The sequence below is a fragment of the Embiotoca jacksoni genome, unplaced genomic scaffold (assembly GCF_022577435.1).
Source record: "Embiotoca jacksoni isolate LCO1_2020_lvr unplaced genomic scaffold, fEmbJac1.0.p SCAF_149, whole genome shotgun sequence".
Classification (NCBI taxonomy): domain Eukaryota; kingdom Metazoa; phylum Chordata; class Actinopteri; family Embiotocidae; genus Embiotoca; species Embiotoca jacksoni.
This window is the reverse complement of record NW_027185284.1, coordinates 107,501-130,000: the sequence shown is the minus strand read 5'-3', so window position 1 is coordinate 130,000 and position 22,500 is coordinate 107,501. Positions and strand designations below refer to the sequence as shown.

General features: G+C 48.3%; 2 protein-coding genes across 15 annotated transcripts in view; both read right to left on the bottom strand.

Annotated features, from left to right (window-relative positions):
* Positions 1–7,736, bottom strand: part of cntrl (centriolin) — a 19,543-nt gene extending 11,807 nt beyond the window's left edge. For 4 of the 13 annotated variants that reach the window (XM_069148469.1, XM_069148473.1, XM_069148470.1 and 1 more), the window contains exons 1-15: positions 6,664–7,569; positions 6,498–6,565; positions 6,282–6,404; positions 6,121–6,196; positions 5,633–5,706; positions 5,334–5,510; positions 3,823–3,976; positions 3,598–3,686; positions 3,308–3,409; positions 3,040–3,195; positions 2,663–2,758; positions 2,449–2,552; positions 661–922; positions 463–522; positions 44–391 (exon numbers count right to left, since the gene is read on the bottom strand). In XM_069148469.1, coding sequence (XP_069004570.1) covers positions 44–391; positions 463–522; positions 661–922; positions 2,449–2,552; positions 2,663–2,758; positions 3,040–3,195; positions 3,308–3,409; positions 3,598–3,686; positions 3,823–3,976; positions 5,334–5,510; positions 5,633–5,706; positions 6,121–6,196; positions 6,282–6,404; positions 6,498–6,565; positions 6,664–6,880 — 2,106 coding nt within the window. In that variant the 5' untranslated portion in view covers positions 6,881–7,569. Of the gene's footprint in view, positions 1–43; positions 392–462; positions 523–660; positions 923–2,448; positions 2,553–2,662; positions 2,759–3,039; positions 3,196–3,307; positions 3,410–3,597; positions 3,687–3,822; positions 3,977–4,376; positions 4,793–4,817; positions 4,936–5,333; positions 5,511–5,632; positions 5,707–6,120; positions 6,197–6,281; positions 6,405–6,497; positions 6,566–6,663; positions 7,574–7,596 lie in introns of those variants that run through there. The other 9 variants (XM_069148468.1, XM_069148472.1, XM_069148467.1 and 6 more) reach the window with 9 other exon arrangements.
* A 158-nt stretch (positions 7,737–7,894) lies between these two features.
* Positions 7,895–22,500, bottom strand: part of c5 (complement component 5) — a 17,265-nt gene continuing 2,659 nt past the window's right edge. The window contains exons 2-42 of one of the 2 annotated variants that reach the window (XM_069148464.1): positions 22,159–22,354; positions 21,871–22,024; positions 21,420–21,490; positions 21,220–21,317; positions 21,064–21,146; positions 20,874–20,964; positions 20,595–20,703; positions 20,038–20,170; positions 19,834–19,949; positions 19,506–19,694; positions 19,085–19,288; positions 18,793–19,005; positions 18,013–18,162; positions 17,798–17,924; positions 17,386–17,451; positions 17,071–17,262; positions 16,884–16,968; positions 16,413–16,495; positions 16,124–16,263; positions 15,792–16,025; positions 15,658–15,718; positions 15,496–15,585; positions 14,858–15,070; positions 14,668–14,743; positions 14,423–14,582; positions 14,188–14,295; positions 13,903–14,074; positions 13,314–13,438; positions 12,810–12,890; positions 12,509–12,661; positions 12,337–12,399; positions 12,159–12,252; positions 11,625–11,664; positions 11,442–11,544; positions 10,754–10,828; positions 10,518–10,623; positions 10,113–10,196; positions 9,891–9,980; positions 9,488–9,580; positions 8,148–8,286; positions 7,895–8,075 (exon numbers count right to left, since the gene is read on the bottom strand). In XM_069148464.1, coding sequence (XP_069004565.1) covers positions 7,943–8,075; positions 8,148–8,286; positions 9,488–9,580; positions 9,891–9,980; positions 10,113–10,196; positions 10,518–10,623; positions 10,754–10,828; positions 11,442–11,544; positions 11,625–11,664; positions 12,159–12,252; positions 12,337–12,399; positions 12,509–12,661; positions 12,810–12,890; positions 13,314–13,438; positions 13,903–14,074; positions 14,188–14,295; positions 14,423–14,582; positions 14,668–14,743; positions 14,858–15,070; positions 15,496–15,585; positions 15,658–15,718; positions 15,792–16,025; positions 16,124–16,263; positions 16,413–16,495; positions 16,884–16,968; positions 17,071–17,262; positions 17,386–17,451; positions 17,798–17,924; positions 18,013–18,162; positions 18,793–19,005; positions 19,085–19,288; positions 19,506–19,694; positions 19,834–19,949; positions 20,038–20,170; positions 20,595–20,703; positions 20,874–20,964; positions 21,064–21,146; positions 21,220–21,317; positions 21,420–21,490; positions 21,871–22,024; positions 22,159–22,354 — 4,993 coding nt within the window. In that variant the 3' untranslated portion in view covers positions 7,895–7,942. The remainder of the gene's footprint in view (positions 8,076–8,147; positions 8,287–9,487; positions 9,581–9,890; positions 9,981–10,112; positions 10,197–10,517; positions 10,624–10,753; positions 10,829–11,441; positions 11,545–11,624; positions 11,665–12,158; positions 12,253–12,336; positions 12,400–12,508; positions 12,662–12,809; positions 12,891–13,313; positions 13,439–13,902; positions 14,075–14,187; positions 14,296–14,422; positions 14,583–14,667; positions 14,744–14,857; positions 15,071–15,495; positions 15,586–15,657; positions 15,719–15,791; positions 16,026–16,123; positions 16,264–16,412; positions 16,496–16,883; positions 16,969–17,070; positions 17,263–17,385; positions 17,452–17,797; positions 17,925–18,012; positions 18,163–18,792; positions 19,006–19,084; positions 19,289–19,505; positions 19,695–19,833; positions 19,950–20,037; positions 20,171–20,594; positions 20,704–20,873; positions 20,965–21,063; positions 21,147–21,219; positions 21,318–21,419; positions 21,491–21,870; positions 22,025–22,158; positions 22,355–22,500) is intronic. The other variant, XM_069148465.1, reaches the window with a different exon arrangement.

Here is a 22,500-nt window from a genome sequence, read left to right as displayed (position 1 = left end):
ACTGATGTGTGTGTGTGTGTGTGTGTGTGTGTGTGTGTCTCACACTGAGTCCAGGAGGAACTAACCACCATCGTCCTCCATCTGCAGCCCTGATCCCAGTCCTGGTTCTGGTCCGGTCCAGCTTCTGTCTCAGCCTGAGTGTGTGTCTCTGAGCTTTAGACAACTCGGCCCTCAGCTCCTCCACGGTGTGTTCATCCTGCAGACAGTGTGTGTGTGTTTGTGTGTGTCTGTCTGTGTGTGTCTGTGTGAGTGTCTGTGTGTGTCTCTGATGTCTCACGTGTCCACAGTTCATCTCCAGTCCGTCTCCATCAGAAATGTCCCTGCTGAGCTGCCGTAGTTTCCCGTTGAGTCGTTGGAGACTCGTCTGCTGAACGTCGCTGTGAGAACGCAGCTGCACAGGAAACAGTGATGATGAGTCAGAGGTCAGAGGTCAGAGGTCAGATGATGAAGAGGAGGTGTGACCTGCTGCAGCAGCGTGTCTCTCTCCTGCAGCTGCAGGTGCTGCTGCTCCACCTGCGCCTCCTGCAGGACACACACACACCACATCACACTGTTCACAATGGACAGTAAAACTGAATATGTTTTGATGAAAATCTTTTTCATTTGAAAACGTCTTAAAAACATGAGAAGCTCAGTTGAGAATGAGCAGCTGGTTCTGACCAGGTTCTGCTGGATCAGTCGGTTCCTGCTCTGAGATCTCTGCAGTTTGTCTCGGAGTCTCTGCAGCTCCTCCTTCAGCATCCAACTGGTCTCCACCTGGTCCTGGTCCTGGTCCTGGTCCTGATGCTGGTCCTGGTCCTGATGCTGGTCCTGGTCCTGATGCTGGTCCTGGTCCTGATGCTGGTCCTGGTCCTGATGCTGGTCCTGGGTCAGCCAGGCCTCCAGCTGGGTCCGCTGGATGGTCCTGTAAAGCTGCTCCACACTGGAGAGGCAGGAGACACTCAGGACATCAGTGTGTCTATAAACTGTTTATAATAAACAGTCTGTCTATAAAACAGTCGACGAGGATGGGATTCAAACCCTCGTGTGCAGAGAACAATGGATGAGCAGTCCATCGCCTTAACCACTCGGCCAAAACATGTGAAACATGACTAAAGTGTAATTGTGTAACAACAAGTGAAATTACTTCATCGACAACTGCTCAAATCAGGCAACACAACTTGTTTTACTTCAGAGTTGTGTAAAAGAAAAGAACAGTCCTCTGTAACAGGACACAATACAGTCAGCTGCTGACATTGATCAGTAATTGTCCATAGGTCACGTAACGTAAGGTGGTCCACGTCTTGACGTCACGTCACGCTGATGTACGCGCCTTCTACAGTAAATCACCTCGGACCAAAGCTCGTGCAACAATAAAACAAAACATAGTTTAGGTTGACCTCCGCAAAATAGTTATTTAAAAAAAAAAAATCAGAAATGAGTTTTAATTCAGCCAAACAAACAAACGGCTGACGTCACCTCACCCCACGACTGTAAAAACCTTTCAGTTTAATACTAAACTGATGCGGAGTAAACACCAAATTTCGGAGTAACCGTGAATGTAGTAATATATTAATATATAACTGTTAATATAAAACTAAAATAAACCATTTTAGAGGCTTTTTCATTCATTCAAATTTGCGCTTCTTCGACAACAGTTAGCTCAAACTTCACACATTTAGCCTCGTTTCTCCATCTACTAAATGAAGAGATCACAGAATCAATGTCCCACATTTAAACATTAATGTCTTCCGATTATACTTTTCTTGGATAATTTTTACCGCAATAACTACTTTATGACGTCCATACACCACTAATGAGCGTTATGAAGGGACGAAGATATAAGTTAGCATTTTTTACATTCAGTCATTGATTGAAACGTACTTTTATCCCGAGTGATAATAATATAGTTGGAGACACAAAACCTTTGTCCAGCGGCTGATATTAACATCCAGGTGAATCAACGGTGATGATGACGACAACACAATCTCGTCCCGAGGCGAAACTCTACCTGTCACGGAGGGATTTGCATAACCTACGTCACAACCAATCAAACAGCAGAGCGCCGAGGCGGTGATTCCTGATTGGCTCTTTTGCCCCCTGTTCGGAACTGGGGGTAGGACTTCATGTTAGGACTTGTTAGGACTTCGTTAGGACTCGTTTAGCGGCCAGTTGCACACAGAGCGACCTCCAAACTCTCTTCAGTTCATCTTTTGAACCAAGTGAATGTTTGTGTCTTCAATATGTTCTTCAAATCATCTCTAAGAGAACAAAGACAGTCTGAGTTCTGCAGGATGAAATATGACAGTCAGTGGAGAACCTCTCTCACGCTGAGCCAGCGCTCTAACATCTGAGATAATCCCCCTGGAAACACTCAGACTGTCTCCGTCAGCTGTGATCCACTGACCCAACAACCAACACATCAACAACAACAACAACAACAACCAGGAGAACTACCCCCCCTGCTACCTGTCCCTGTGGTGGTCCAGTTCCTCTGGTTCTCTCTGGACCTCCTGAACATCCAGCTGGACCTGAAGACTCTGGACCTCTTGTTGTAGAGATGATTTCTGATCCTGCAGACACACAGACAGGTACCTGATGGAGTGTGTGTGTGTGTGTGTGTGTGTGTGTGTGCGCGCGTGTGTGTTTCTCTGTTTGTGTGTGTGTTGGTTGTGTATCTGACCTTCAGTGTGTCGACGGTCGACTGCAGCTGACTCTCTCTGATCTCTCTGCTCTGTTTCTCTTTGTCTGCAGCAGCCTGCAGAGCATCACACTGCAACTACACACACACACACACACACAGTAAATACACACACACACACACACACACAAACACAGTAAATACACACACACACACTGCAACTACACACACACACACACACACACACAGTAAATACACACACACACACACACAGTAAATAAACACACACACACACACACACACACACACACACACACACACACAGTAAATAAACACACACACACACACACACACACACACACACAGTCTATATTAGAGCAGCAGAGGTTTCCAATATTTATACTGAACTCCAGTGTTACCTGTCCCAGTGTCACCTGCCGGGTTAGCTCCTCCCTCAGCTGATGAAGCTCCGCCTCCAGCTCCACCTGCTGTCTGCTGCTCTCCTTCTGTCTGTCCCTCAGAGCCTGAGCCTCCATCTGCAGCAGGGACAGCTCCTCCTGCTGGATGGACATGGTCTGAGGACAGACACAGACAGATACAGACAGACGGAAGGACATTTAGAGAGACAGACAGAGAGACAGACAGCTCCATGTGTTAATAATGTCCCCGTTCCTCCTGTAGACCAACCTGTGTGTGTGTCCTGGCCGTGTCCTCCAGCTGCCTGCAGTGTCTCTGAGCGTCCTGCAGGTGGAGCTGCAGACTGTGAACCTGCTGCTGAGAGTGACGTGCCTGAAACCACAACACACACTTTACACACACTTCACACACACACACACCAGTTTAACCAACAACCGGGGACATCTCTGACACCACAACACCGCCGGAGCCCCGAACATCCAGACACACACACTCACTCTGTTTGTGTTTACTGTCACTTTGTTGTTGTTTACTTTGTGGATGATCTGGTCGGTTCATACCTGCAGTCTGAGTCCTCGGAGATACTCCTGAAGTCCTGAGATCACCTCCTGCAGCTCCTTCTGGAGGGTTTCATTAGCCACAATCTGACCTGGAGGAGGAGGAAGAAGGAGAAGAAGAAGGAGGAGGGGAGAAATTATTTTATCGATTTTACCGGTTCATTCTAACGGCCAATCAGAGGGCTCTGTTCCAGGAGGCGCTCTGTGATTGGTCAGGTTTCTTCTCACCGTCGGTCAGCTGCTGCTCCAGCTCTGTGATCTCCTGCGTCTCCGTGGCGATGCGAGACAGCAGGTCGTCGAGGCGACCCTCCAGGTCGCTCTGCTTCCTGCTCATCCCAACTAACATCTGTCTGCAGCTGGACAGCTGGGAGGTCACATGGGCCTGAAGGAGAGATGCATCAGGTTACAGCTATCGGTGGGCGGGACGTAGTATCGTCAGGTTTCCAATCAGATCGGTCAGATCCACTGCTGGCTCCTCCCCCAGCTTGTCCAAATATGGTCACTTCCTGCTCTAAACCGCTCCGAACTAGCAAAGATGGCGGTTCAAGTTCCTCTTCTTTTTCTTCTTTGATGATTAAAGACAGTTACATCACTTTTAGATTCATTACTTTGGACTGTGGGGGTTAAAAGTCATAACACATCTCAAATAAACCTGATGGTATCACACACACACACTCCTGCAGGAGTCACGTTACAGAGGAGAGGTTCAAGAGTTAAAGGTGTTTGGAGGATGCGGCCATCGATCCCGCTACCATTTGAGCTAATTCCCCTACTGACTATACCTCAAGCTCCTCCCCTCCTAGTGGCTCCTCCTCCTTCTGTCCCTCCATGTGTCCTCTATGACAGGATTCTGATTTTACTGAAGTATAAAACTTTAAGATGTCCAGAGAGAGACACAGCAGGATGAAAAGTCTACAGAGAGACAGTGAGACAGACAGTGAGACAGACAGAGAGACAGACAGAAAGACAGACAGAAAGACAGTGAGACAGACAGAGAGACAGACAGAGAGATAGTGAGGCAGGCAGGCAGGCAGACAGACAGAGCGTCCTGTCATCTGTCTCCTCTAACAGGAACCTCGTCCTGGTTTCTGAAGTCTTTCTTTGTTTTTCTGTTCTCCAGATCTGTTTCCTCTGCAATGCATCATGGGACATCAGCCCTCCCTGAGGACCTGTTGAGTCTGGACCAGGACAGACGGACGGACGGACGGTCCGTTGGTACTCACATCCTTCAGCTCAGCCTGACGCAAGTCCTCTCAGAGCTGCCGTCCTCCTCCCCCTCCTCCTCCTCAACTCTTCCTCTCTGTTACTAACTCCTCTTCCTCTACTCCTCTCTGCCTTTCTTTGAAACCACACAGGAAGTCTTCCTCCCAGCCAATCAGAGAGCCAGCTGCAGAGAGGAGGCGGCCTCTGTCCAATGAGAGTGAGGGAATGCTAGTAGGGCCCCGCCCCTTTGAGGATGCCCCCAACGGGAGGGGTCGGGGCTTCTTAAAGAGACGGCGACCTGTTGCAGCTCCGAAACAAACACTTCACTTGCTGTGGAAACTTTTCAGAATAAAAAGCTTCCGACTGAAGCTGAGAGGAGTCAGACATCCCATAACTTCACTCTGAAGGTGAAGTTTAGTTTTTTTACTGAAACACCGCCCACAAATAATATCAAATATTCCATTTACCTCCATATAAACCATCCAACAACAACCACAGCTCTGAAACGTCCTCCTTCTTCTTCGGTGGCGTCTCACCTGTCGTGGGTCCACGGCATCCAGCATCAGCAGTCGTGTCTCCAGCTCCTCCGTCTGTCTCTCCGTCCTCCTCCTGTCCTCCGTCTGTCTGTCCAGCTGTCCTCGTGTCTCGTCGGCTGCGTCTCTCAGCTCTTCCAGGACGGACAGTTTGCCGAGGAGACGGCACAGCGCCCCCCACTGGACACGTCAGTTCTACACGTCAATCGCTGCAGAATGCTCTCTGATTGGACACCGCTGTCATGTGATTGCAGCTACAGCCAGTTCTGACCTGACACTTGTCTCTGGTGTCTTAGTGTTACCTGTGTGGGAGGAGCTTCCCGCTCGGGTTCCGGCTGCTGCTCGCTGTGATTGGTCGGCTGCGGGTCGACCTGGACTACACATAAACACAGTTACTGTACGCGTGGGTTCGAATCCCATCCTCGTCGATTCAGTCTGATATCTTTATTTCTGACACTGTGATGACCAACATGTGACATCATCTTCATCACTACGTCCCGCCCACCGATAGTAACCTGACAATTAAACAGACACGCCCCCAATACAAGATGGAAGACCAAAGTAAGGGGGAGAGTTGCATTATTGTGGACTCGGAGGTTGAAGGTCACAACATGACACCTCCACACACCTCCTGCAGGAAGAAGCAGGAATCACGTTACAGAGGAGAGGTTCAAGAGTTAAAGAGATCCCGCTACCGCTCACATGCTAAGCAAGCGCTCTACCATTTGAGCTAATCCCCCTGTTAGAGGAACAGATATGATGAAGAGGAGCAGAACCTTCACCCTCTCACCTGGGTGGGGTCTGAAGTCCTCCAGCAGGGGGAGACACAGTTCAATGACAGGGTGGACATCTGTGAGCTGCTGGGTCTGGAGGAGGAGGAGGAGGATGAGGAGGTGATGATGCTGCTCCTGATGTGAAGGTCAGCTGAGTGTGTGTTTGTGTGCGTCCTACCAGCTGGCTCTTGGTGTGTAGCTCCGTCAGCTGGTTCAGTCTCTCCATCCTCTGAACCAGGTTCTGGTTCTGGTTCTGGTTGAGGTCCTGCAGACGTCGGCAGCCGAGGAGGTTCTCTATGAACTGGAAAACACACAAGGAGGAGACGGGGTCACCACGGCAACAGTAACCACAGGTCCAGTGATGGAGAGGAAGATCTGGACAGTTGGTTCTGACCGTGATGCGTCCGTCTCCGGTCGACACCGATCGACTCCCGGTCAGCTCCACAGGGACGCACCTGGTACCTGAGGGGAGGGGGCGGGGCCACAGATAGGTGTGTTACATCATCTGAAAGTACAGGAAATATACCCTCCTCCTCCTCCTCTGTTCTCCTGGGACTCACCTCCTCCTCCTCCTCCTATTCCTCCTCTGTTCTCCTGGGAATCATCTCCTCCTCCTCCTCCTCTTCTATCCTCCTGGTACTCAGCACCTCCTCCTCTGTTCTCCTTGTACTCACCTCCTCTACCTCCTCTGTTCTCCTGGGAAGCACCTCCTTCTCCTCCTCCTCCTCTGTCCTCCTGGGACTCAGCACCTCCTCTGTCCTCCTTCTGCTCCTCCATCTCTGAACTGGTCAGTCAAGTCTAATAGAGTTGTGACTGATTAAACGGGTAAATAATATAATTTGACCTTTGACCTAGATTTAAGTCAACAAACAGGACGGACACTTTTTTTTTTTTTTTTTTTTATCCAAATGACTGTAAAAATTAATTAAACACTAAATTAAACCGCCACAGTGGTTTATGGGAAACAATTTAAAATACAAATTTTATGTGGGATGAATAATCTTGAAATAAAACTTTTTTTTTTTTTTTAGGTAAAACGTCACCTCATGATTTGAGTTTGTTTTTGTCTCCATCGGGCTTCCATACTTTACCTCAGTTAGCCGCTAATTAAGACCAGATGGTCTAAACTGGTCTTTAAGGGGTTAAAACCAGTTAAAGTTCAGGTTGATAATGAACACAGAGAACCGGTTTACCGTCGTGCTGGACCGGACCGGGTTAGAAGTCATCTGTCCTCGCGGCTGGTACTGATAGTTAAGTTAGTTAGTAAATTTACCAGGTAAATTAGCTTTAGCCTGGTTAGCGTGTCGGCCTTTGGTCACCATAGCAACATCTCGTTACGTGGCGCTGTGACGAGCTCGCGCTAACTTCAAACTGAGCGAGCTGACAGCTCGTGCGCCGGTCGGACAGGGTGTCACCGGCGTCCGACCCGGTAATAAACCCGGTAATAAACCCGGTAATAAACCCGGTAATAAACCCGGTGAACAAACTTTTACCGTGTCTGCTGCTAACGACTGTTAGCCAGCTGGGATTAGTTAATCCTCCGTCTCCATGGCAACCGTCTGACAGACAGCGGGTTACGTGTTGACGTCATTTTCTTGTTGAAAAACACGTTTGACAGGAAACACGGAGACACCGAAACGAGCTCCGGTTTCACGGCAGGTGGATGCTGCCTTCAAGGACCCCTCAAAACCTACGTATGCCCGCTGGTTCTTCAAAACAGTTATTGATGGATAAATAAATTAACAATAAATAAACACTCCTAAAAAACAAATGTTGAAACAAATACTGAAATAAAACAGAAAAATCCATTTCTTTATTTATTTATACTTCATATATGATTCAGGGGCAGCTGGATAACTGCAGGTCCAGAGCGTAGTCCTCCAACTGGGAAATGTAGTTCAAACACTCAGGAGAACTACAGTCCGTCGGCCAGAGCTCCAGCAGGGTGTCCGAGTCCATAGGAAGACGATACCTGAACACAACACGGCAGGTCAGCGCCGGACAAACAGGAAGAAGAAGGACTATAGGGGGGGGGAGCACTGACCTGAAGCTGTTGTTGATCGTGACCTCTGACCCGCTGGCTCCCATCACCAGGTACTGTCTGGCCTTCTGGATATCGACTCCACTGCAGGTGGCCTTCTTTACCAGCTCCACCTCGGTCCCTGAACTCACTGCTTCAAAGTCTGCAGACGACAAAAAATGAGGCACATGATTTTATCCTGATATCAATGATTTTATCCTGATATTAATTTTATCCTAAAATCAGATGATTTTTTTTTCCTGATATCAATGATTTTATCTTGATATCAGACGATTTTATCCTGATATCAATGATTTTATCCTGATATCAATAATTTTATCCTAAAATCAGATTATTTTTTCCTGACAGCAATGATTTTATCTTGATATCAGATGATTTTATCCTGATATCTAATTTTATCCTAAAATCAGATGATTTTATCCTGATATCAATGATTTTATCCTGATATCAATGATTTTATCCTTGTATCAATGATTTTATCCCAAAATCAGATTATTTTATCCTGATATCAATGATTTTATCCCAAAATCAGATGATTTTATCTTGATATCAATGATTTTATCCTGATATAAATGATTTTATCCTAAAATCAGATGATTTTATCCTGATATCAATGATTTTATCCTGATATCAGATGATTTTTTATCCTGATATCGATTTTATCCTGATACCAGATGATTTTTTTTTATCTTGATATCAGATGATTTTATCCTGATATCAATGATTTTATCCTGATATCAATTATTTTATTCCAAAATCAGATGATTTTTTTCCTGATATCAATGATTTTTTTATCCTGATATCAATGATTTTATCCTGATATCAGATTATTGTATCCTGATAGCAATGATTTTATCTTGATATCAGATGATTTTATCCTGATATCTAATTTTATCCTAAAATCAGATGATTTTATCTTGATATAAATGATTTTATCATGATATCAGATTATTTTATCCTGATATCAATGATTTTATCATGATATCAGATGATTTTTATCTTGATATCAGATGATTTTATCCTGATATCAATGATTTTATCCTGATATCAGATGATTTTTATCCTGATATAAATTTTTTTATCCTGATATCAATGATTTTATCCTGATATCAATGATTTTATTCCAAATTCAGATGATTTTATCCTGATATCAATGATTTTATCCTGATATCAATGATTTTATCCTGATATCAATGATTTTATTCCAAAATCAGATGATTTTATCCTGATATCAATGATTTTATCCTAATATCAATGATTTTATCCTGATATCAATGATTTTATCCTGATATCAATGATTTTATCCTGATATCAATGATTTTATGCTGATATCAGCGCCTCACCTTTATGGTCGTTCTTCAGGACTTCAACTACGGTGGCTGTGTAGGTCATGAAGTCTCCTTCTGCTGCGGCGGATGTCACCTCCACCTTGTAGGCTGCAGCAGGAAACACAACAAATACAGAGGAGGTGAAACACGCTGGAATGCTGCTGGTTCTTCTTCTGGAAGTAGATTTTTGAATGAGAGTCCATTGGAGCCAGAGGATTGATGGAGCCAGCCCCTGGTGGCCCTCAGTAGCCCTCAGTGGCCCTCAGTAGCCCTCAGTAGCCCTCAGTGCCCCCTGGTGGCCCTCAGTAGCCCTCAGTGGCCCCTGGGGGATCTGGGGTCTGTGGGGTTCTGTGGCAGCTTCCTGTTTGGTGTTCAGTTCAACTGTGAACTGGTGTTATAATTCCGCTGTGATTCTCACCGTATCTGACGTGCGGCCTGCAGGTCTCTTCGGTTCGTTCTGCTGCCGTCAGAGTCGTGTTGATGTTTCCTCTGTAGGCCGCACACGCAGCTGCACAACAACATGCAACACACGTAAACAACACGCAACACAAAGTGAACAGCAACATATTACAGTCAAAAACAGAGTTACTGTGTGAGTGACAGCCGATCTGAGCCAATCAGTGCTCAGACCTGACCGTACCTGTCATGCACTGACACTGTTCGGCCACACAGAGGCGCTGCAGCTTCTGCTGCTGGTAGGAGAACTGTTTGGTGCACAAACTGCCTGCAACAGAAACACATACATCTCCCTGAAGTCTGATCACTTCGACACAAACATCCAGAAACACACAAATAGGAAATGATCCGAGCATCAAACTAGTTTAAAAAGAAAGAAACTGAAATCTAAAGAAAGTTTTTTCATCTTAAAATAACTAATAAATAATTTCCTGCTGCTTCTGACAATAAGAAAAAAAAAAATCTAAATTATTGATCTTCTCACTCACCTCAGTGGACCAATGAATTTAGTTTCAGCTCTCAAACAATGCATGTTGGGAACTCTACAATTCCACAACTCCCAAGATGCACTGCAGGCTGTGACTCTCACCTCTGTCCTGGGGCTCGGTGACACTGAACAGGGACTCACTGGCTCCGCCCACCGTGAACCCGGTTCTGATCCGAAAACCAATGCACAGGAAGTCGTCTGAGGGAACCTGCGGTCGGACAGGAAGTGACATCACTTAGAGAGATGAACGTCAGCGGTGTAAATAATCACATAATCCAGAGTGAAAGGAGACTCCCTGCTGTGACATGTGTTTGTTTGTGGTGTTTGTGGGGACTCACGCTGTCCATCTGGACGACCACGGTGTTCCCCTGCAGCTCGTAGTGCGACACCAGCGGCTCGTCGGCTTCTTGGAACTGTGAAACAGCAACGACAGGAAATCATCACGAAAACACGCAAATCTGAGTTTCTTCTGTGTTTCCATCAAACGTCGCGTTCAAACCAACAAACAGTCGGTAGCAACCTGCAGTTCATCGAACGTCCACCAGATGTCTCTGTCGCTAATTTTCCCATTCACAAAACAACCATATGAAATTTTTTATGGGACTTGGAGTAATGAATTGTATTAATCAGTGCCTCCAGGATTTGATGGGTTTTTTTATGATTGTTGCATAAAAACTGATTTTGGAAAATGTTTTCTCAAAAATTACAACGTAATTTGCAGAGTATTACGTGATTTTTTTTTTTTACGGTAAAACTGCGGAAATTACAAGTCGAGAAAAGAAATGATTGGTTTTTTTTTACCACCTCCCTGATAAACAGTAATCTTCAATCTGTGGCGATTTCCTGTCATAATAATCCTGATGGTGAGAGGAGAGGGGGCGGAGCCTCGCTGGATGGAAATGATCACTTCGTTTTGGTAATGAAGTCAGTTTTATTTTGAAAGTCTGACTTCATGATGTAATTGAACACCAGACTGATCCAATAATCAGTCTGATGGTCACATTAAAGCATAAAGAGCAGACTCACCTGTCTCAGGTCCTCCAGGTGAGCCTCCACACCTGTGGGCAGCTGGATCTTCATCACGGTCAGACTGGACTCGGTGAAGACCTCGTTCGGAGGAGGATTATACCTGCAACACACAGTCCAGCTCACTGAGACGTCCTGCAGAGCGTCGGGTCAGTGAACACACAGTGACGTCGGGGTTCTTACTTTGCACAGGCGACCAGGTGAGGAGCTCTCAGGCTGGGATCTGATAACGAGAGGAACACGTTTAATCTGCTGACAGCTGCACTCACCTGTAAACATTTATTCTGTTGTTCTTTAAGTTAAAAGAAGTAAATAAAGTCCGTTAAAAATGAGTGAAGACACAAACAGCAGCCTAATGATACACAGCTGTTACAATCTGTTGTTTTCTGACTGGACTCTGGTGGAAGGAGAAGTGAAGGAGTGATATGAAGAATGAGGAAATGTGAGATCATCATAAATGTGTCTGTTTGACATGAAAGACAAATTAAAGCATGTAACCTGCGAGTCCAGCCTGGTGCAACATGGAGCAATAAAATCGGCTGTTTTCTGAATGGACTCTGGTGCAGAGCAACAGACGTGTGAAATTAGAAAGCAGCTCCAAACAAACTTTTGGTCCTTCTTAACTTCATAAATCAACGTTTTTTTTTTTAAATTGTCCCTGAAGGACACGTGTCTGCAGACTGTGTCCATGTAGATGGACGCGGAGGCGGAGCTTACGCTCAGAGACGCCAGGCCCGAGCACCTCGATGGTCAGGTTGAAGTTACATCTGGTCTGAGTGGACGACGTCGTCTGGTAGTAGACTGTCCTCATCTGGGGACACAGAGACACACGGCATTCTGGGAAGTCTCAGGGAGACAAATGTCCAATGAATGGACTGAACCATACCACACCCACCTTCACATTGGACACGCCCTTCCCATAGCCCGTGGACACGGTGATGTCATCGTTCTTCGTTACCTGGCAGGAAAAAACAAATATTAACCACAGTAGACCTGTCTCACTGTCCTTCACCTGTCTCACTGTCCTTCACCTGTATCACTGTCCTATACCTGTCTCTCTGTCTCACCTGGATGGGTGTGGCCACAGGTCGGCTCTGGCTGAGTTGAACTTGTCCCAGTGACCCCTTCCTGCTGTATTGGATGTTAATGTCCTGATTGAGGACGGCTCGAGGGACAATCCGGCTGTACTCTGTCAACGCCTCCAGGGACAACACAGTGTCCTGAGAGAGGTCAAAGGTCAACAGAAAGATCACAAAAATTTAATATCTGCATGTGTCTACCGGAGGACCGATCTGAGTTTCAGACCTTGTGAGGACATTGTGTTCTGTCCTCACTGTGAGACAGACAGTCAGAGGGTCTCCTGGTTACCTGGACTGAGTAGAAAGCCTCTCCGTAGTGCTGATCCTGGGTCAACCAGGTCAGGATGGGGTTAGCATAGTGGATCCGCCCCTTTAATAAATATATTATCATAATATTAATAAAACATTGTCCTCTACAGGCAGAGACAGGAACTACAGGAACACTGTCCTCTACAGGCAGAGACGGGAACTACAGAAACACTGTCCTCTACAGGCAGAGACAGGAACTACAGAAACACTGTCCTCTACAGGCAGAGACGGGAACTACAGAAACACTGTCCTCTACAGGCAGAGACGGGAACTACAGAAACACTGTCCTCTACAGGCAGAGACGGGAACTACAGGAACACTGTCCTCTACAGGCAGAGACAGGAACTACAGAAACACTGTCCTCTACAGGCAGAGACGGGAACTACAGAAACACTGTCCTCTACAGGCAGAGACAGGAACTACAGAAACACTGTCCTCTACAGGCAGAGACGGGAACTACAGGAACACTGTCCTCTAGCAGCACCTTGAGCAGCACCGTCAGCAGGACGTAGGCCGTTGTCTCCACCGTCAGACCGCTGGATTGGTCGGGTTTCAGCCAATCAGCTGTCTCATTGGACTCCTGCCAGTACCTGAGGACAGCTGGGTTACCTGGAGAACAGACACAGTCCAAACACCTCAGAACCTCTACTCGTCTCTCGTGTCATTCATTTGTTGGTGCGTCTTTTTGACTTCTGTTCCTGGTGTCATGTTGTTGTCGTTGTTTATGTGTACAAATAAAAAATAAAAATAACAACAACTTCCAAACATGATTTGATCATTGATATTCTACTGAAGACAGAGTTTCTGACAAACAAACAAACAATAAACAATAAAACAGACAGGCAAACAATCTTCATACAAACAAACACACAAACAAGTAAACACAGAACAAACAAACACACTAACAAACTAAAACCAAAAATAAACAAAAAACAAAAGAAAATACATAAACAAAAAACAAACAAGCAGACCTTCAAACAGACAAACAAACACAAAAACAAACAATAAACAATAAACCAGACACACCAACAATTTACATACAAACAAACAAAAACACACAAACAAGCAAACACCTTTCTGTCGAGCCAGGTTCTCCAGGCTGCCGAGCAGCTGCGAGGCCGCCATGCTGTTGGGGTCGTGGAGGGTCAGAGCGAAGGTCGCCACCGCTCGCACATATACGCTCTTCACACCAGAGGCATGCTGGGAAATGTAGTTTGCTGCAGAGCTCATGCTGTCATCGTGGAACTGAAGAAACAAAATGAGAAGTGATTTGATGGACAGACGTGGTTTAGATCATCTCGTCTGACAGAGGAAGAGGATGAAGAGATGAAGAGAGCGGGGAGGAGGCGGAGTCTCACTCGCAGCTGCAGGATCGGGTCTTTGATGCGCGTCGCCTTGTGTAACGCGATCAGCACGAAGGACGTCAGACACACCGATTGGTCCACCGCATCGGTCCCTGCAGCCTGCTGCCAATCAGAACGCACCAAGGTTAGACAAACATCGGGAGAGGAAGATCACACCAAGAAGAGGAAGAGGAGGAGGAGGAGGATGATGAAGAGGACGATGATGAAAAGGAGGAGGAGGGTTTCTGACCATGGCTTTGGGTCTGAAGGAGGAGGACTTGTCTCTGAAGGATCCGTCCGGCTGTTGAGTCCTGCGGATCAACCAGGAGACGGACTCTGAGAGGGACTGATGGTCCACAGAGACCAGCTGGTCCGCCGCAGACAGAGTCCTCACCACCAGAGCAGTGAGCCTGGCAGACGGCGCACAGGGAGAATAGAGTCAGATGGTCGTTGTCACGACGACCACCAGGACGTGCCAGAGTGTTTCTAACTCACCAGCTGCTCGACTCTCTGTTCACCCACATGTTGTAGCTGGAGTCTTCACGTCGGAAGGAGCTGACACCTACCAGACCTACACACACACACACACACACACACACACACACACACACACACACACACACACACTGTCACTCTGTGTGTGTGTGTGTGAGTGACCATCAGTGTATCTTCATCGCCTCCTCACCCTCCCTGATCTTCCTCCTCAGGTCAGCTGACTTCTTCTTGGCATCTCCTCCCAGAACGTCCCAGCTCATCGTCGTCTCCAGGTGACCGTACACCTGCACCAGGAGGAGGAGCCTGTCTAGCTCCGCCTTTGCTGACCCGGCCGGCAGGCTGACGAGCTGCTGGAGGCCTTCAGGGCGGAGCAGCACCGACAGGACCTCACCCAGGACCTCCCCTGGTGACCAAAACACACACTTAATACACACTAAACACACACATAAAATGTGTTCAGTAGAACCTCTGCACCAGAACGTGTTCAGTAGAACGTGTTCAGTAGAACCTCTGCACCAGAATGTGTTCAGTAGAACGTGTTCAGTAGAACCTCTGCACCAGAACGTGTTCAGCAGAACGTGTTCAGTAGAACGTGTTCAGTAGAACCTCTGCACCAGAATGTTTCAGCAGAACGTGTTCAGTAGAACGTGTTCAGTAGAACCTCTGCACCAGAACGTTTCAGCAGACCGTGTTCAGTAGAACCTCTGCACCAGAACGTTTCAGCAGAACGTGTTCAGCAGACCGTGTTCAGTAGAACGTGTTCAGTAGAACGTGTTCAGTGCAACGTGTTCAGTAGAACCTCTGCAGCAGAATGTGTTCCCGTCTCACCGTTGATGCTCAGCGATCTCTCCACAGCTGAGTTTGGAACGATGTTTGACGGCAGTTGGTTCTTCAGAACCACCGTTCTCTTCTCAGAACCTACAGCAGAGACGGACGTCAGCACACAGCGGACCAGAACCTGGCTCGGTTCTGCAGATCGTGTCAACGTACCGTAAAGTCCCTGCGGGTCGAGTCTCCCTCCAGAGTTCACTTCCTGTCTCACTCCTTCAGGCTGAAACGTTAAAGGAGATGTTTCAGAGACAAACTGAACAGGAATCAGGTGGATGATGTCATCAGGTACGTACCACCACCCGCAGCTTCTTCTCCACCACGTCTCTATCTCCTCCGCGGATCTTTAGGGTGAAGGTCAGGCCGTGTTCTCCGGGCTCCAGGCCCAGCACGGTGAAAGTCACTCTGGCCACGCCTCCTGCAGACAGCTTGTGCCACTTGCAGGCCGTGGAGTGAAGCCCCGCCCCCATGGGGACCGACTGGGACTGGAGCAGGCAGACCGATGGGCTGGCAGTCAGCGTTATGCAGTACTTAGGAAGAGGAGGGAGAGCCGAGCCACTTTTATGATCCTCTGCCATGTTGATGCTTGCAGTGCATCATGGGATACGTAGCAGGGTGCGTTTGTTACCGTGACACTGTTGGCCTTCTGGTTATACACGGAGCCTCTGAGCTCCACCTGCTCTCCTCGGACCACCTGGTAGGGCAGCGGGACGTCCACGCTGAGCGGCAGGCTGACCGACACCTGGACCGGGTCAGCAACACACACACCTGACGCACACGCACACGCACATTGATTCAATACAACTATATTTAGAAAAAGAGAATACAGAACGTGATGAGGCCCGACGGAAACATTTAAAACGGTCAGTGAAACATGTTCCAGTGAAGAAGAGCAGCGTGGTGTTACAGAAACTCACCATTCCCGAACACGCCGACAGCTTTCACCTGCCAGGTGGTCAGAGAGTCCGGCAGCGGCCTGCTGAATGATGTCAGGCCCGACCTAAACACACAACCGACAAAAACACACACAAACTCTGAACTCTAACTGCACTCGACCACAACCAGGAGCTGCTGTCTCCATAACGTACGTTAGCCGAACGTAACTAACGTTAGTCAGACGTAACGAACGTTAGCTAAACGTAATAACAGTTAGCTAGAAGTAATTGAGAAGAAGTAAGTTGATAGCTGAAGGTAACTAACGGTTGTCATAGCGACAGGTTGAAATAGCTAAAATGATGAATGGAAGGATCTTTAGGAAAAACTTGAAATAAAAACATGTACAGACCTAAACACGTAATTATAACAATAGTAATTATTAAGCTGCTCTTATTTTTTTTCCACTCATCTTCCGAAATAGAAACTCCTGATGTGCGTTTGATTCGAGTCACCTGACGCGCTGCACCTCCCACATCCAGCTCTCAGGGAAGTAGCTCCGCACCAGAGAAGGAGCGACGTCGAAGTCCGCCCCCAGTTCTGTACGCAAACACACAAACACGCACAAAAGGGATCGGGAGTGACGCTACCTGCGACTCTGGCGCCCCCTAAAGGTAACAGCAGGTAACCGACCGGACTGACCGTGGCGACCCAGGACCAGGTTGTCGTTCTGGTCCAGGCTCTGCAGCATGAACTCGCAGCACTCCCTGAAGGCGGCCTCGCAGTGGCGGTGATTCCTGAACTGCTGCTTGGCGAACGACTGGCAGCTCATGATCTTCGGGACGTAACGCATCCCGTGTTCGCAGCATCTCTTCAGGCGACCGTAAGTCTGCGCTGGATGGACAGGAGGGATGCAGGCACTTTAAAAAAAAAACTACACGGATTCCATGACGATGCGTGACGAGACACGGGGTCAAAGGTGAACACAGGTGAACGTTGGGGTCAGGGGAGTCCTACCTTTCTGGGTCTTAGCCTCTTCGGTTAACGCTCGCTTGGGACGCACCGCCGCCACGCACGCATCACCTGCACACACCAGACCACCAGACCATCAGACCATCAGACCACCAGACCATCAGACCACCAGACCACCAGACCACCAGACCATCAGACCACCAGACCATCAGACCACCAGACCATCAGACCATCAGACCACCAGACCACCAGACCATCAGACCACCAGACCACCAGACCACCAGACCATCAGACCACCAGACCATCAGACCACCAGACCATCAGACCACCAGACCACCAGACCATCAGACCACCAGACCACCAGACCATCAGACCACCAGACCACCAGACCACCAGACCATCAGACCACCAGACCATCAGACCACCAACGGACCGACTGACCGACTGATTGACGTACTGCTGGTCGTTGGCTGGGCGTTGGCGTTGGTGATGAAGGTGAGGCCGGCCAATCGAAAGACGTCGGCGCCGTCTTTGCCGCCGCCTCCTCCGCAGCCGAGGTCGCTGCGCTCGATGTGACGCAGAACCTGCGAGGCCACCGTACTTCCTGTTAGTGAGCGTTCAGAGCACGAACAAACGGTTCGGTCCGAGGTACGAGCTATTGGAGGTAGTTACCATGGTGACGGGGTCTCTGTATTTGGGTCGCAGGGTGAAGAGGGCGGAGTCTACGGCGGACAAAGCAACCAGACCGTCCTGATTGGTCCTGATGTTCAGCTGGAGGTTTTCCTTTGGTTTGTAGGTCGGCCTGCGGGAAGAGACGTCGGTCTGACACACACACAAACACACACACACACACACACACACACACACAAACACACACACACACACACACACACACAAACACACACACACACACACACACACACACACACAAACACACAAACACACACACACACACACACACACACAAACACACACACACACACACACACAAACACACACACACACACACACACAAACACACACACACACACACACACACACACAAACACACACACACACACACAAACACACACACACACACACACACACACACACACAAACACACACACACACACACACAAACACACACACACACACACACAAACACACACACACACACACACACAAACACACAAACACACGCACACACACACACACAAACACACACACACACACACACAAACACACAAACACACACACACACACACACAAACACACACACACACACACAAACACACACACACACACACACACAAACACACACACACACACACACACACACACACACACACACACACACACACACACACACACACACACACACACACACACACAGTGATATAACCCCTCTGTGACCCGGCGGTCTGTGCGTGACCTCCAGTATTGAATGTGGACATCAGCGTGCGGTCGTACCTGCAGTCCGTTGACACACTTGTCGCTGACGTCTATCCAGACGCTGTCGGCGACCAGCTCGGCCGTCCCCTCCCCGAACAGGATGTAGAAGACCAGCAGCCGGACAGACGGCACCATGGACGCCGTCACCCGGAAGCTCAGCCCCTGTTGGCTGTCGGCGCTGGAGACGAACTTCTGGCTGTCGAAGTGCTCCACCTTCCCTTTGGAGAGCACCTGGAGGAGGACGCGGCGGTGATGTCGTCAGTAACTGTGGAAACAAGACAACCGACAACGCGCAGCATCACCTCCTCACCAGGTAGCTGAGGGCTTTGACGGGCAGGTAGGAGGGCGTGGCCGAGTACACCTTGATGTTGGCGTAGGTCCCCACCGCCAGGCCGCGGCCGGGCAGCCAGGGGTCGATGTACAGGTAGCGCTGGTTCGGGGAGCGATAGGCCAACGCCTCCAGAGACAGAGAGGCCTGACTGGCTGCTGGGAGGGCGGGGTCTGCTGTCTCAAACTGTCAACAACAACAGGAAGACAGGTAAACAACAGGAAAACAAGTAAACAACAGGGAGACGGATTAACATTGAAGCATAAACAGGAAGACAGGTAAATAACAGGGGGATAGATAAACAACAAGTAAACAACATGGAGATAAGTAAACAACGGAGAGTAAACAACAGAAAGACAAGTAAACAACAGCACCGCCCTGACTCCCCCTGACTTTCCATCACCTTTAGCACCGCCCTGACTCCTCCCCTTGGTGTGTTGCAGATGAAGACAACAATGCCGTCTGATTGGCTGTTGGCGCTGACAGGACACGGCATGTCCTCGCTCTCCCCTCCTTGTGTGAGCAGCTGTCGCTCCACCAGGTGCACCTGAACCTGGCTCACCGGCTGGTCCAGGTGGTCCTTCACCAGCACCTGCAGACACAGAGAGGCAGCGTCACATGCTGACGTCACTTGGATGGAAATCTTTAGCCAATGTTTTTGGGCTAAATGTAAAACAAAAATGTAAATCAAGTGAGGAAACTAACGGTGCTGTGCTGAGATGTGAACACACCTGTATGTGGTAAGGAAGTCCAGGTTTGATGAAAGGGGGCGTCGACACCAGACTCAGCCTGTACGGCGACTTAACGAACTTCACTGCAGCAAACTCCACCTCCTGGGAGATACCACCTGAGAGACAAAAAAACAACAGGTCACAGTCTTTACATTAGAAGGTTCCTACGGGGGGTCAGAGGTCAGAGGTCGTAGGTGAGTCTACCTGCGTCCTCCTCCAGGAGCACGGCGATGTACAGGTACGTCCCCACCAGATGGTCCAGGTCCTTCGGCCCGTTGTGTTTGGACAGAAGCTTCTGCATGTTGACCGTCACGTCCACGTCGCCTTCGGAGGACAGCTAGAGGACACGGGGAGACACGCTAACACCAAACTACACGTAACATACATGTGACGTGTAGCAGACGTGTCCGTTCATTTATCAGATATTTTCTGATGTCAGTAAACTTTTCCGAAGAGGTTTGGTTTCACAGAAAAAACTGCACACTATCGCTACTATTTCCTGCATTAATTAGCATTTATATAAACTTAGCACACATAGAAGATCACGTGATTCATTTTCTTGATGCTTTTTCAATGGGAGTCTTTTTGAGTCAGAGTTTTTTTGGGGGCCAGCCGCTAGTGGCCCTCAGTGGTATTGCACTTTAAGTTCCCGGAAGCCACGTTTACTTTTACACAGAGTCGGTCGTTGGTATCAATTCTTTAAAATGTTCCCGTGTCCTGGAGCAGATTTATGAGTGTGATTTTTTGTAAGTGTTTCTTACTCTTTCTCTGGTGAGCGAGGAAGGAATGATGACCGGAGGATTTTTCCCGCTAACGTAGCCGTAACGCAGGAACACCTCACCCTGTGCCACCGGAGCTCCGTGGAGATATCTGAGACAGGTGAGACGGGTGTGAGTGACAGGTGAGACGGGTGTGAGTGACAGGTGAGACGGGTGTGAGTGACAGGTGAGACGGGTGTGAGTGACAGGTGAGACGGGTGTGAGTGACAGCCGGACAGATGATTCAGCCTGTTTGAATGTGAGGACGCAGTGTTTGTTCACCTGGCGGACACCTTAAAGCTGAAATGGGTGAAGCTCCTGTAACTGATGTAGTTTGTGTTTGGTTCAACGAGGATGGAGAAACTGGGAAGAACTAATAAAAAAAAAAAAAAAAGTTTGTAATTTACATTTCAAAGTATGAATCGCCCCAGTTTGTCTCGTGATGATTCGGTACCATAATCTACAACCATACCGTATTCTTTAACCTCAAAGTCAGTTCTTGCTGTTGTGGTGAAATCGTCTGAGTAGGAAGCTTCAATGGACCAAATCCCCAACCTGGAATCAGAGACACATCAACCGGGACGTCCTGGAAACGCCATGACAACAGGACGTAGTCAGAGTTTCCTACTTGGGTTTGACAGGGATCTTGAAGGGGTTTTGCATCGATGGGATTCCATTGTTGACGTCGATCATCTCCACGATGTCCACGGTCGTCTGATCTGGATCCTGAGGGGGACGAAAAAATTACCGATCTGAGATAAGACGAAAGAAAAACAAGCCACTGAGGCGTCGCCACCCCCTGCTGGTCCGGCGGATCGTCGCGCTCACCTTGAAGGACAGGAAGACGCTACGATTGGCCGGCCGAAGCTCCTGGTTGAGGGAGAACGACCTCACTTTGACTGGACACACAAACACAGCGAGGGGAGAGACCAAGCTTTGACGGTTTGACAAGAACAACTGGATTTATTTACTCACTCAACCACCTGACTGCATGGACCGGGTGAACTGAGGTCGAGGCTGGTTTCAGACCGGGTCGTGTTTACCGTGTTCACGGTTTCTGTCGCCTTCACACACAATCAATACAATCAAATCTGTTTCATCTGTTCTTTATAATCTGAATTTGATGCGCCATCTTTCAACGCCCACGATCAGTCTGTAACTAACGAAGACCGCCCGACTGTAACAAAGACCACCTCAACTCAGACATCCTACGTAGGGTTAGTCCATTACAACATATCAGGAAAGGAGGCGGGGCTTGAACTGGGACAAACTGTCTCACCGCTCTGATGAGGGGTGTACAGCGGTTTGTCGGTCTGGATGAACAGGAAGCCGTTGGAGCGACTGACGGGAACCGACAGGTGCTTGTTGATCTCCTCTGATTGGACATGGAGAATCACATGATTCACACTCTTATCCAGCTGATTCGGGTACAACTGGAGACACAAAAAGGAAGTGACATCATGATTATTAAAGATATAATCAGATCATTTGCAGGTTTTTTTGCTTGTACGAGGGTCGATCAATAAGTTCAGACGGTGTTTTGATCGCACCGCGTGTCATGTCTCACCCGGACTTTGGCGACGGCCTGGTGTTTGTTCTGGGCGTTGAGGGTTACGACCTCCTGGGTCAGAACCGTGTGATCCGGAGCCATGGAGGTCTTCAAGAACACGTAGACCGTCACCTCATCTGTGAAACCAAACAACTGCACGAACACGGTCTCCACGGCGTCCAAACGAAACGAGAGGGGAGCTGTCACCAGAAGCCTGAGACGAGACAGGAAGTCTGTCATGTGATCGACAAGTCTGAGGTCAACAGTGAAGGGTCGCTCTGTAAAGAATCAGTCTGTAAAGAATCAGTCTGTAAAGAATCAGTCTGTAAAGAATCAGTTTATAAAGAATCAGTCTGTAAA